General features: G+C 52.6%; 1 protein-coding gene across 1 annotated transcript in view; it reads right to left on the bottom strand.

Moving 5' to 3' along the window:
* Stk32c (serine/threonine kinase 32C) overlaps positions 1-14,559 on the bottom strand; it is an 88,036-nt gene that overhangs the window by 33,891 nt on the left and 39,586 nt on the right. The window contains exon 2 of the mRNA XM_057778045.1: positions 3,256-3,311. Within this exon, the coding sequence (XP_057634028.1) occupies positions 3,256-3,311 (56 nt within the window). The remainder of the gene's footprint in view (positions 1-3,255; positions 3,312-14,559) is intronic.

Below are 14,559 nucleotides of genomic sequence, written 5' to 3'. Positions count from 1 at the left end.
TTTCCATAAAATCCAGCAGCTACTTCTCCCAGGAACAACTTTCAGGGGCTTCCTGCTCAACAAACCCATCACAACAAAATCAGCCCTCAACACTCCAGCAGGAGGTCAGGAGAGCCCAGACCTTTCCACGGCAGAGGCTTGAGTCCCAGGCATCTAGACGTTACCCTCACAGGCTCCTACTGAGGAATAAATTTCATCAGCAGATCTGTCTGTCACCATCAGGGAAACACAAGGAGACAGCCTCTCGCTTCCACTGGGAAGGCTATGACCCAGAAATCCCGACCCTGACAAGTATGGGAAGGGATAAGGAATGGTGGGACAGTAACATGATTTGTCTTAAGGTCATAAGACTGCCCTGTGATGTGGTGATTCCACCTGAGCAACAGAATTTAAAGCAGGAACACCCAGAGACTGTTGAACACTCATGTTCATGGCTACAGTAGAATCCACAATGGTTCATCTGTGGAAGCAACCCAAGAGTTCATCAGCAGGAAAGCACTGGACACAGGATCTGTAGGCTCGCTCTGCCTTCAGAGGAAGAGGATTCTGACATACGCTACAATGCAGACACACTTTGAGAGTTTTGCTACAGAAACGCGACCAGAAACAAAAGACAGATTTTGCATAATTCCACTCACTACCTCCTATTGAATGCTTGAGTCCCCGCAGATTTGTACATTGAAATCTTAAGCCACAAGATGACAGGAGCAGATTGTGAGGGTGGGAGGACTCATGAACAGGACACGCCCTGAGGCGGGACCCCAGGAAACTCTGACCTCTTCCCACCATGCGAGGACACAGCTGGGAACTTAGTCCCCACCAGACACCATATCTGCCTTCATTCTGGACGTCTGGCATCCATAACTATGAGAGATATTTATTGCCCGAGCATCCAGTATGTGGTGCTTCCGTCACAGAAGCTAGAAATAGCCAAGGCAAGGTGTCCTGGTACTCAAAACCAGAGATAGAAGCAGAACTCTGTTGCCAGGGCCCGGAACGAGGGCAAGGGAGAGTTATCACTTAATGGAGACAGCTTCATCTTTGCAAGATGAAAGTAATCAAAGTCAGTCACACAACAACATGGCCATGGGGACATGGGACTGTGTGCCCAAAACAGGATAGATAGGTGACAAACATTATGCTAAATGTAGTATACCAGTTTTTTTTTTTTTTAAGAAGTTGGGGGAAAAAAAGTCAAGGACTTTTATAACACATTTGCATAGCCTATCTCCAAGAATCATAGCCGCAGGTGAAGCAGCCATTGGTGAAAGGCACATTTGACTGGAAACACTGGTCTCAGATGCACATGCCCTGCTACCACCTGGCACTCGGTGGGGCTTCAGTGGGCTTCGTCTCCCCTATAGAAAAGTGACTCACCCTCTGAACCACAGCATACAAGTGTATATATCCTCGGGTCTACCAGACATCCCAGCTTCCTTTCCGGGTTCCCACTCCTTCCTGCCTAGGTGATGTCTACAATGCGGCCACTGAGAGCAGCTGGAAGAACAGACCCCGACCTGTGACAGGCCTTCCTCTGACACCCAGCCTAAGACTCCTGGTGGCCTGACTGGGCAGCTAACTGGGATCAGTGGTCTAACAGTACTACCCACGAGCTCAGAAAATGTGCCTGCACCCCCCCCCGCAACCTGTTTCCAGGCCAACGACTTTCAAAACCAAGACTTGGTCAGAGGACCCATAATCTTGGGGTTCTGCAAACTTGTCATAGGACAGGATACCCTCATGAGGACCAAGAATGCCCCCTGAAGGAAGAGTAGGGGACAGTAGATGCAGGAAGGGTGGGTAATGGATACCCTGAAACCTCCTCAGGGGATAGAAATAGGAAGAGTCCCAGAAAACAGCATCTACCCCTGCTCCCAATGACCCCAGGCTAGCCCACTAATGGTGGTCTTCATCCTGGGATGTGACAACCCAGCCCTCTCCAGACCTAGTTTGTGACTGTCTCCCAGTTCCAGTATCCCCTTGGCTACTTTCCTGAGCCCAGTTCCAGTACCTCCATCAGCTACTTTCTGAACCCAGTTCCAGCCTCGGTCCTCCGCTATTCCACACACACACCCCCACACACACACCTGTCCTTCCTGCCTGCACCCTCTGTAGCTCTGGCAACATCAGCACAGAGGGGTCTCAACTGGTCTCAGGCTAACCATCTTCACAGTCTCCAAGCAGTAGGCCTGGAGGAACCCCTGGGACCCGGGATGTTAGGGACCCTCCCTGTGGTGTTTTCAACCCTGTGTAAAGTGCTCATCTGCTTTGACTTACATTCACCCAGGGCTCCGGCAACCAGAACAGCCATCCTTTGTGATCCAATGAAGTAGAGGCAATTAATCACCCTCAATCACCCTGTGCTTTGTACTCTGGTGGCTGTACAATCTCTTTAGAGAGGGCTTTCAGAGCCTAAATAGACACAGTGCCCAGACAGCTGTGAGGCCGGAGGGGAGGGAGGTACCCGGACAGCTGAACAGAAACGTCTGTTCAGGAGGGGTCCATCCACAGCACACCACGCGGCAGAAGCCGAGGGCTAATTCCAGCCTTTTCAGAGCCCTAGTTAAGTCTCTTTGAGTTATAATTACCCCCAATCTGTAGCTATCACAAGGCAGCAATCAGGAAGTTAGATCTAGCCAAGAAAGAACAAGGCAAGTGGAGACAGGCTCAGCAAGCTGCCTGCCTGAGGGACAAGCGCTTCAGGGTTGGTCTGAGAGAAAGCAGGCTGGGCCACCACACTAAGTTCTATCCCCTTGCACCTAAGAAACAGACATAGGTACTGCCTGGCCTCTGGACTCCAGTGTGACCTGAGCTGTTGTTTCAGTTGGCAGATCCATCGGATGTCACAGCAGATTGGGGAGCTGGCTACACAATGCAGTCCTTCTAAGATCCCCCCTCATTCTAGGTCACAGGGCACCCCTTACTGAGGAAATCACTCAGCCTGCAAGAGGGCTTCAGTATTGTGAGTGGGTGGGTGTTAGGATGCAGACCTTTACAGGGCGACAAAGGTTCTATAGAGCTAAACCAGGACACGTATTCTCAGTTGAGTCCAGAGACCCTGCCCGAAAGGTGGTGGAGGACTGCGCTGACAACCCCAGAAAGGCCCAGCGTCCCCTGCTTCTTCCCTGACCGTCCTGAGCTTTTTGCCCCAGTGATAGGACTAGCTTCTCTGAGGAGTGATGGAGCAAGTCTGTGTGGCTCTGTGGTCCCACATGTCCCCAGCCTCCACTGGCCCACCCAGAGGTTCTTCCTTACCTTGCCAAAGCTGCCCTTCCCAATGGCTCGCAGAATCTGGAAGTGGTCGAAGTTCACTGTGGGATGAAGCAGAGAGACACCAGGTAAGGTGATGGAAAGACCTGTGCCAGGCACAAGCCCCACCCTTGAGAAGTTCGCCCCTGCTTGGCAATGCTGCAGGCTATCAGAGATCGCCCACTTAGCCCCTCAAGAGGGCTGATCATGTCTCTAGGTGAAGTCCAGGTATACAGAGGATGGTTCAGACCCTCTTTGCAGGATTTGCAGGATTGCTATGGAGTGGAGGCAAGTATATGATCACCAGCAGGACTGGGGTTAATGAGCCAACGCAGGCTCCCAGACTTCCTGTGCGGCAAACCTGCACCCAGCAACTCCCCTGACATCACACCCCATGAAAGATGCGCAACAGGAAGCCCAGGCCTCTGGGCTCTTGGAGCACCAGCCCCTACTCTGGGGTTCTCCAGCAACAGGAGGGAACATTGGCCGGGGCGGAGCTCGCTGGACGAGCCCAGGATTGCAATGGTCTCTGATGAACAATGGGGTGCAGCACAGGAAAGCACAGCTGGTTGTCCTTTCCTGGGGTCACCAGGGCCCTACTGATGGCACCTCTCTGCTGAAACAGCCCTGGTGAGGGAGGCACCCTCTGTCAGTGCACCAAACCTTTTGTCAGTGAAGGATTCTGATCCCCAGACTTCCTGCTGTGCCCTGCCTGAAGCTTTCCCATGGGGTCAGTACGTGTCAGTCTCTCTTACTGTCCTTTTCTCAGGTAAGGCCTACGGGATGGGCTCAGGCAGTCTAGATTTCTGTCCAGCCCCACTGAGTCAGCCAGGCCAGCAGCCTAAGTCCCCAAGTGTGTAAGGCCACACTCTACCACTTGGAGGGTCTACCCAGGGCGTTCAGCCTAGCTGCACAGATACTTAACTCTGGGGAAACCCTGACTGCCCGTGGCTGGTGGTGTTACTAATTCACTTCATAACCACTCCCTCCCCCACCCCACCCGAGATTTGGGGCCGAGTGGGACTCCCATTCTAGCTTATGTGTGTAAGGCAGGTACTCGGCTGCTGCCCCAGATGGGGAAGCTGATTAGTACAGGCCTAAGTAGAAACTGGGTTGGTTGGGGGGCAAGATGAAGTGGACAGGGTGCCAGCAGCTGGACTGGCCACAAGGTCAGGAAGGCCCGTAGAGAATGGGTCCACTCTTCACAGATGACAACCCAGTCACCTCATCCAAGCCTGTGCAGCACCAGACACCACATACCAGGCGGGATCACCTGACACCAGAGCTGCCTCGTTTGGGGCCACCTGCTGGAGACCTCAGCTTATTTGGTCGTTTTTTGTTCTGGGTTTTGTTTTTGAGAAAACTGCACACTGCAGAGAGAAAGCAATCACAGCAGGGTGGGTGGCAGCCAGCCCCTCCGCTCCTCCTATGAGCAGGAAAGCAATGGTTGCTGATTCCTGTAAGCCACTGCATCTACCAGCCTGGAGAGGGAGCCTGGTTGTCCGAGCCTAGCCACATGGCAAGGACAAAACTATAAGGATAAAGCGAGAGGGTGGTGAGTGCATGGTGGGTAAGGTGGGACTGTGCAGACCCCATCCAGCAGAGGCTCACAGGGACCTTGCTCTTCCCTTAAGCCCTAGGCTGTCCCATAGACACGGCTCTGTTCGGAGCTACGAAGCGAGGTGAGGGTGCCCTATGCTGCAGCCACCACCAGAATCTTTTCACACCTTGCAGTTTATGCTCATCCATGACAAACACACTAGTACTGCTCAGTGATGAATGTTATGCAGGGTTCCAAAACGAAATGAGCAGGGGTGGGGGAAGGGATCTGGGGTCAGGTGCAGGATCAGCAAGGCTGGGAGTGGAGATAAGGCGCTGACCTTGGGGTTTAAAATAAGGTCTGCATCTTGATGATGGAGGGAAAGAGGCCTGGACCAGCCATATTGCAGCTTCTGGAGATAGGCTCTGCCAGCAAGCTTTGGGCCAGGGTCCCTCTGCCTCCCAATCAGAACTCAGATGCAGCTGCTGTTACCTAGAGGTCCCTGGTCTCCTATAGCTGCACAAGAGACCCAACACACTCAGGCACACAAGTTAGGCAGCCTCACCCACTCTCAACAGTTGATAAGAAGTCTGCCCCCCATGCCCACCTTCAGAATGGTAGCATGGAGTCTGTTGAGCTCTATCCTAGCCCCATTGGTAGCCAGAGTCCAGCCCAACACCACTTGAGAAACAAGTTAGGGAAGCTCACTGGGATGTCCTCAGTAGCCAGCACAATGCAGGGCATCAAGCGTCAGTCCGAAAGCTATGAGTTCACACGGGAACTCAGCCAAGACAACTAGCTTTTGCAGAGCCTAGGTATAATATTCTGAGTTTAGCCTTTACTGGAGAAAAAGGATGAGAAATAAAATACATTAAATAACAGTCAGAGGCATGTGAGAGTCTCCTAGCAGCTGCCCCCTTCCATGCTCAGACACCTGCACAGTCGAAGTCACCATCCAGATTTGTGGGAATGAAGCCTCCTAGGAAGGCTGGGTATAATGGCACCTGCTTTTAACCCCAGCACTTGGAAGGCAGAGGCAGGTGGATCTCTAGTTCAAGGCCAGCCTGGTCTAAACGTTGCATTCAGGCCAGCCACAATACATAGTGAGATCCTATCTCCAAACAAAGAGACAAACACCAGAAAAGACTCCAGGCTCCTAGAGAAGAACTGGCAGGGTCTGCTGAGGGACAGAGCCAGGGAGTGCACAGCAAGAGCTGTGGTTTGGACACTGGCTTGTCTGTGGGCTCTCAGCAGCCCCCAGCTCCCTGCGATGGGCCGGAGTAGCTCTGGAGGAGCCCGCAGTGTGCCCATCTCCTTGGATCCTTGGTTTCCTCCTACGCCGAGGGCCCATGAAGATCTCACCTGCCAGCTCCTGCAGTGGGTGAGGGAGACAGGCAAGCACTGCTGGCTGCAGCCCTGAGAAGATGCAGGTGCCAGGTGGCTTCAGGTTTCAGTATGCAACCCTCCTAACCTCAAAGGCACATTCATTCCATAACCAATTCATAAAAACACACAGAGATGTGGCTGCCATGGGAGTTCCCCAGGGTTGGAAATTAACGTGGCCTGTACAGGGAAAAATTCCTGCCGAGACAAAAGGGTACTGGGCTCATTAAGTTGACCCACCCTCCCGGTAATTGGCCGTTGGAGTGGAAAAAAAATCGAAATGAAGATTCCTGACTTTCCCCAAACCTGTCTCATTGCCAAGAGCTTTGTCCATCAAAGTGACCAGGCCAGTTCTACTTGTGTCCATTTCCTAACAAACTTAGCTGGCTTCCCTTCCAAAGACCCCAGAACCCAGCGCTGCTGCCACTCCCCAGATGCAAGCTCCCCCCACTCCTTTTAGGTTTCCATAGCAGCCAGGGGTCTGGCTACACATCCCAGCACCGAGAAGAGTCTAAAACCCTGACAACTCTTTTCAGGCTTGTTCTTGTTGGGGAGACACAAAGAAAATTCTGCTGTGGAAGAAAACACTCTAGACAATCAAATAAGTGGGGGGGGGCTATGCAAGGAAAGGGGGTACAGATGACCTGTTTTTACAAGGTCACCACAGGGACGCTTCTGAGGATGAGCCTGGGCAGAAGAGAGAGCCCAGGGGAGGGCTGATCAGGACAGTTTGCCCAACTCCAGCACTAGTTGTTGTACAAAGGCGAGGCGAGATCCCTGCCCCCTGCCCAGTGTTAAACACCTCATAAATCCTCAAGCAGGTAGAAGAAAACACTAGTTCAATTCCCTACAGGTCCTTTTTACACATCCACATCTCCTGCTTGAATTCAAATTTGCAACGCAAGGAAATGGCCCAGCTCAGAGCTCCAAGCCCCCAGATGCTCTTCCATCGTACAACGTACTGAAGAGCGTGGGCACAGACTCTTCCCAGGGCAGATAAATATTTCAAAAATCAAGGGTTTTTAAAATATTTATTCTTTGAGGAATGCTTTCATTTTGCAGAGTGTGGCTGGAAGCAGTCGTTGCTATATGGGAACAGGTTACCTCTCTTGTACCTATAGCTCTGCAGCCTTTTTCTCCAGGACGAGGCACCAGGTGAGGTATCAGGGAGCCATCGAGAGTGCTGTTCAAGTCATTGGCTGGGGTCCCAACCACTAAACCAAACCAGCAGGAAAAGACAGGGTATCTCAGCATCCCAAGCCAGCAACTCAGAGAATTTCCGGTCACGTGTTCTCCCGGGGAAGCATCTAACTACGATTCTGAGTGCCCCACTTGACACTGAGGCTTGGCTGGGTGAGAAACACACACCATAGGAATGACAATTGACACTGCCTTTTCCCCCTCTGGTTTCCCTGCGACTGTCGGATGTTCTGACTGAGCAGCCTGAGCAGGTGTTTCTGCACACATGTGTCCTCGGCACCTTTGGATCACGTAAGGAGTGTCACCTGTTTGTCCTGCTGCGTCAAGCAAATCGAGGGTGGCTGGAAGAGGCAGAGGGGGCAATCATTCTGATGACAATATCAAGACCATATGTCAGCTAAAAACAGTCAAGAGAAAGCCAAAACAAAAACAGAGATTCGTATACATACAATCCTAAGCAAAAGCTACAGGTCTTATTTGAATGTGCCTCTCCTCCAAACAAACACCCTGCCTGCACCTCCCCTCTTCTTCGTGGCTCCTCAGGTCTGTCACTGGGTTCAGCACACGGACTGTGGTGAGCATAGAAGCAGTGCTCCCTAACAGGAAAGCAATGGGGAAGCGCTAAGTCACTAGGTTCTATGTTAAAGCAGACAAAGGCATGCCCCTGTGAGGAAGGCAGAGGGAAGATGGTCCCTGGAAAAGCAAAAATAGACCAGCGGCTGCACCGTGAGTCACGCTATTGTTATCGGTGACACAATCAATGCACAGCCTGACGGCCTCCCCCGCAGGCCTGGAGGGGCAGCTATGCTCGCTCTCCACATCCCAGAGAAGTCTCCAGAGAACCCTATCCAAATCCAGGACGGGCCCAGGAAGTTAAGTGCTGGACAGAGAAAAGCCAGGGATGAGGGGTGCTACCCACAGCCTCCAATGGATCTGAGGCTGGGAACCTTTCTTGGTACAGACTGCATCTCCTGGTCACTTATGAGAGCCTCCTGATCTCAGCATCCTCCTACAGAGTCTCTCTCACCCACGGGACAGTTGAACATGAAACTCTCTGAAGTGACCATAAAGGATTTCAGGTTATAAGGTGAATTGGCCATATAGTCTACAACCCAGGAAGACTCTCATGAAGAAAACCTCCCACCCCAAATGACTAAAGGCCTGGTTTAGTATAGTCCTGTGACTTCTATGAAATGTGTTTATGGCCCAGGAACATGGGCTACCTGGGGTTACAATCTCTTCCCTTGGTAGGAACCAACAAAGAGTCAGGCAGCCCAACTCTGCCCTGCAATAAGCCAACATGGTACAGACGGTACCCAGGAGTGGCCCTCAGAGCTGCTCAAGACTGACAGCTGCCCTTTCTTTTCCTACATGAGGAAGCTGAGTGGGGCAGACCAGCTGGGTAGCAAAGGAAATTAGGTATTTTAAGGGGTGAAAAAGAAGAAGTTCTCTACCCTGACTTGACCTCAGGCAACCTCTTTCCTCAGCCTGAAGATGTCTCTGGTCCCAAGGGGGAAAGTTCAGGTGCAAAGGAAGCAGATGTGTTTGTGGTGCTGATGCTGGACTCCTCAGTTCAAAGTATTAAAGGTGTAGGTAACAGTGAACGTACTTGCTCACTCACAGCTCAGGCAGAGCAAGGCTGCAGCCCTCTAGGGCCACGAACTTGTGGCCTATGCTACTGCCTGTACTGCCAGGGGATGTTGTTCTCAGCAGTCACCCCAGCTAGCCAGGCCACACAGGGAAGCAAGCAGGCCCTGTGCCCCCAACTGGGAACTGCTTCTGAGAGCCTGCTTCTGCCTGACCATCTGCTGCTCACCTTCAAGCCTTCTCTCAGACGCTGACTGAGGTCTGCCCCCCCCCCCCATAGCCCTGCATTTGTATCTTCCGCTAGTCTTTGTCTCCAGCCTTGGGACTGGAGCAAAGGCCTCTTCCTGCGTTTTCTTGCAGCAGACACAGGATTCAGAAGTAGCTGAGATAAAGCTGAGGTCCCAAGGGACCCTGAATCCCAGAACAATCCTGGCTTCCTATAGCCAGGATCAGAACAATCCTGGCTTCTTATAGCCAGGATTATGCCAAGAGCCAGGGGACCTGGTGCACCCCGCCACGAGTCTCCATGGGGGCAGTGACCTGGCCCATCTCCCACCTTTTGTTTACAGTAAATGCTCCTGGTAATGGCTTCCCAGACTGCTCTGCCCACCCTGGCCCTGCCACCTGAGCCAATCTGGAATCCTGTTCCCGCGTTCCATTTTGACATCCCCCAGACTGCACCGGAAACTTCCATAAATTAATGATTAGGGCAGCAGCCAGATCAATACAATGGCTCTGGCCAGCCGCAGCTCAGTTCCTGGGGCCTGCGGGGAAGCTGCCTGGGATGGGCAGAGAGCCTACCCCACAATGGTTGGAACATGGGGTTCTCCCACAGTTGTGGGCAGCAGTGTTTCCCCTAAGATTACCCAGGGGAATCCTATTGTCCAAAGTCTGACTTTTGCTAACCGCTCAAGTGATCAACACCCTTAGAACCACTAGGGACAAACTTGGGAAGCCCCAGGTCCATTAGTACCCCATTAGGCAAGAACCTACCCTGTTAGACTCAGTCAATGGACACAGGACATGCTGTGCCGTGTGTGTGTGTGTGTGTGTGTGTGTGTGTGTGTGTAGGCTTTGCTTTCCCTGGCCATGACTTAACATTGAGACCCAGGCAAGCACCCCTGCTATAGCACCACAGCTGGCTTCAGTCACTAGACTTGGGCCTCCACCACCTCCTGCACTCAGGTGTTTGGGGAGTCAGAGACCCCAAACTTGCCTGGAGCCTCCATCCTTCATATCTCTGAACTGGGAAGGCAGAATAGAATGAGGTTTTTATCCAGGCTCCCCTCCCAAAAGACCAGAAGGTTTTGGGTCCAGCTGTCTCACGGGATCAAAGAACTGTGAACTCACTTGCTGCCCCAAGTTCCTCTCCTCCCCAAGATGATCACAGCCACGCACACACTCTGTAGCCCTTACTGCTCGCGGCTGTCCACACCTTGACTCTACTCTCTCTGGAGCTCCCTCCACTGTGAGCCATCCTGATCCTTTCAGGACACAGGAGCCCCTCTCCCCAGCAGATATGAACTCCGGGTTTGAAGAGCATGCGCCTCTTACCTGCTGGGGTGGGGGCTGGAGTACAGCAGTGGCTTCCGCAGCAAGAGTCCAGTTAGGGCCCAGAACATTAGACAGCTCTCCAGAAGTGGTACCAGGAATGTATTAGCCTTGCGTGAATGTATGAAGCAGACAGGCCAGCCTGACAGAAACTTAGGATGGCCTCGCAAGGGACTTATTATTTTTTTTAATGTAGGAAGCATGGAGGATGGAGGTGGGGCATGTAGCCAGACCAAGGCTTAAAGGAGTCTACCCGAAGCTGCCCTTCCACTGGCCACTGCAGGCTCTGGGCTTCTGCTGCAGCTCCACCAGGTTTCAGGCCACCAGCGCCCCCCAGAAGAAGACAGAGGAGCCCTAGGAAGAGGCAATAGCCTGGCTGCCAGAGGCAATAGGTACTGGACTCCCAGTTGTAGACCTGGGGTGGACCTCGGCACTTCTAGACCGCTTCACATATGGGGGAGCCGCATCTATTGGGCAATCTGTGATACAGAAGAGGCTGAGGTCCCACGACTGACCACCCTGCAGTGAAGGTCAAGCATAGCAAGGCCCACAGAACCCAGGGAGGCCATCCACCTGTGCTTAGCTCTGCTGCTTCTGAAATTAGTCAGGACCTGAGCTAGCAACTGCCCGCACACTCTGGCAAGTAAGTGTCTTGCAGGGGAAAAGCTGCCACAAACACTTTCATTCCCCTGCTCCTCCTAGGGGATGGGAATGGCGGCCCAACTATGTAGACCCCAGGACTACAGTAGGAAGCAAAACCCAGCCGCAGGTCATGCACAGTCTTGCGCCCACCGCCTCCTCTCACCACACCTGCAGACACTCACTGCACAGCGATGTGGGAGAACAGCCAAAGTGGTGCCAGCAGCTGCCTAGTGCAGCAGGGCTTCCGCAACCAGACAGGCGTGAACTCACATCTTACTCTCGTACATTAACACTTCCAGAGAGGCGAAAACACCTTCCCCGACTGTCGGCAGCACTTTCCCCGCAGCCTCCTCTTTCCTGGAATGAAGGGCACAGAGGGAGCAACTGGTGCCCTGCAGTCCAGGGCTGTGCACTGAGGACAAGAGACACTTTACGCCCTTTTTTCTTGGCCCGCCAATTGCAGAAATGGCACTGCCCCCCACACACACCCTGGCCCATGAGTGACAGGTTGAAAGCTTTTTCTATCATTCCTCCACACCCTGCAGGGACAAGAATTGGGGCTCTGACGTGGTACCCTGTGCATCTTGAGTCCCAGTTGCCAGTCCTATCCACACAGTATGCACAGATTCCCAAAAGAAGCCACTCGGTGTCCCCTGATGTTTATGTCTCTGCCCTACCGACACAGGCTAGGGGACATGGCTGAGTGCTTGCTGTGAACCCCAAAGCCATGGCCCCCAGATACACTTACTTCAACACACTATAATCTCATCCCACACACCGACTAGGAGTGAGACTAGGCCATATTTCATCACCAAAGAGTTTTCTTCTAAACATGTTAACAATAAATGGTAGGAAAATACCAACCTGCTAAAAGCAGTCCTTCCACACTGACCCAGGGACAGAACTCACTGCCTGGGATCTCTTCAGGGCATCGGGACAGCTATCGCCTCCTCGATGGCCCACAGGACTGAACCAGGAGAGGCCAAAGTTGGACATTGCTGCCATGACACAGAGGAACCAGTCACCTCCACCCTTTGGACTCAGGAAGCAGAGAGGTTCCTGGGAACAAACCAGGTTACAGCCAGAGCAGAGCCACCCCAAGGCAGCCCCTTAATAAAGCCCACAACCTATGCAGCCTCCTCCCTCCTAGAGTGCCCTGACCATAGGACAGCCTACACAGATGGGTCACTGGTGGTACTGGGCCTCTCCACACACTGCAATTACAGATACTTTGTTCAGAACACACCCTTCTCTGCTTTCTCATTTGAGAGGAAGGACCATAGCTCACCTTGCGGTCTGAGTAGCCCTACACTCAACAAGAGCCAAAGGTTCTGCCTGAATGCAGCCTTGATCTTAAGATCATGGGGCAACTCCAAGGAGGAGGTGGCCAGGCTCACTTGACCTAAGGCAATTGTCCATCAATTCCCAGGGTATCAGTCAAGTTAGGAGGCACCCAGGGAGCAGGCTACAGTCCTCAGAAATGCAAGACAGGCGGCCCCACATCTGGACTTCATCCCACTCCCCTCCCCTCCCCATCTCCTCCTCCTAGAGGGTTGACCATAAAGGAAGCATCCAAGACTCAGCAGGAAGCATTTCCTTCATCCTTAGGCAAGACAGGGGCTTTCCAGAGCTCAGAAAGTTGCTAAGGCAACGGGCAAAGTGCAGTGTGGGAGGAGTCTGGAGCATTCATGAGCATCCGTGTCTGTACACACATCAGAGCAACATGAGGCTGTCTCCTCACACTCGTACCCATTATAACCCAGGGCCCAGAACATAAGGCACAGTCTTACACACTCAGAGCACAACTCCCACCCCCCACGCTCACACATTCATCTTACCCACACTGGCATAGATAGGCACACTCACACTTTCACACAAAGTCATATGATTTCACACCCACGACATTCACACCCACCCAATATACACACAGACTTTATCTGCTCTCTACCCAGTCCAGAAGCCTGGGTGGTCGCATTTCCCACTGGTCACTTATGTCCGGCCTGCAACAGGGAATTTGAAATTGTGCTTCAAGTTCCCACCCTGCAGGAACAGGAAAGGACCAGGAGAGGTGTCTGCCACAGAAACACACCCCTCCATCCCCAAGGTGATCCTCCTAAAGTCTGACCTCAGCTGCTCAACCCCAAACTCAGCTGGCTTTGAGAAGTCCTACCCAGTACTATGAAAATATCAAGCATGAACTGAGAACACAAAGACTGAGCAGGCTAAACTTCACACAGCAGGCTTAGTCAGCTCTGAACCTCAGACTTGGGACCAAAGGGAAGAATAGCTGGGATCCTGAAACCCAGGCAATGTCCTCTTGGGTACTTGGGGAAAGTCTACGGCATGTGGAGGGATTACACCATTTTATCTGATTTTTCTGGCTCTGCCCAACAGAATCCCAAAAGACAGACACTGCTGAATTTGACAAGCTCTATTCAGCTCACAGAACCTCCTATGTTGGGGACACTGGGACACAGTAGCCAAGTTGGGAGTGCTGGGATTCTCTCGCCTGGGCACAGCCAACAAAGTCACACACTCTCCGATTCACATTGGTTCCTTGGCTGGTTTTAAACATGTCAGGAAACATTTAAGGTATACACGTGTGACAGAACAGAAGAGCAAGTCCTGAGGCCAGACAGGTCCAGAGCCTGAGGACCCCCGGGTACACCCTTACTTCTCCCCTGCCAGACGCCCCTTCCCTAAGCCACCCTTAGTGTCCTAGTTTTACTTCACAACACCAGGCGTCCGCTCAGCAAGACCCTCAGACCTTACCCAGGACCCTTCCATCACGTGTGCCTCCTGGGAGTCTGTTCCCCTTCACAGCTGTGGATCTACCCACACCAGTCTGTGTGGCTCTTTCCGCCTCTGCCTGGCTTTCCGCTGAGGGTGCACTCTCTCCCGGCTCTCCTACTGGGGTTCTGTACCCAGAGACACTGTCAAGAGGAACCCTTCTATTGGGTCCCTGGGCTTCCTCATTCCCTATTAACACTAGCCAGTGACCACATGTGGCTCAACAGAGTACACATTGCAGATCCGAGGACTAAAGTCTCGAGTGGGTCTTGCTGAGCTGAAATCCAAGTGCTAACAGGCAGAGAGCTACACATGTAGAACCCCTCCCCCCTCAAGGTGATGGTACTGAATAGTGGGATCCTTCAGAGGTGTCAGGGCCTAAGGATGCCTCATCCCTTGGGGGCCTAATAAAGGAAGCTCCGAAGGACTCTCTGCCATGTCCACCAAGTGAGAACATGGCAGAAAGGACACCTTTGGCTTAGTCACATTTGCAAAGTCCTCTTTGCCATGTAAGCTGACAGTCACAGCTCCTATAAATTTAGACATGGCCACCCTCAGCACGTGAGTGTGGACGAAAGCCCCCTGGAGTTGCGGAAGGGAAGCAAACTTGGCGAGGG

The sequence above is a fragment of the Chionomys nivalis genome, chromosome 8 (assembly GCF_950005125.1).
Source record: "Chionomys nivalis chromosome 8, mChiNiv1.1, whole genome shotgun sequence".
Taxonomy (NCBI): Eukaryota; Metazoa; Chordata; class Mammalia; order Rodentia; family Cricetidae; genus Chionomys; species Chionomys nivalis.
The sequence above is the reverse complement of the archived record's forward strand: the minus strand, read 5'-3'. Positions and strand labels throughout refer to the sequence as shown.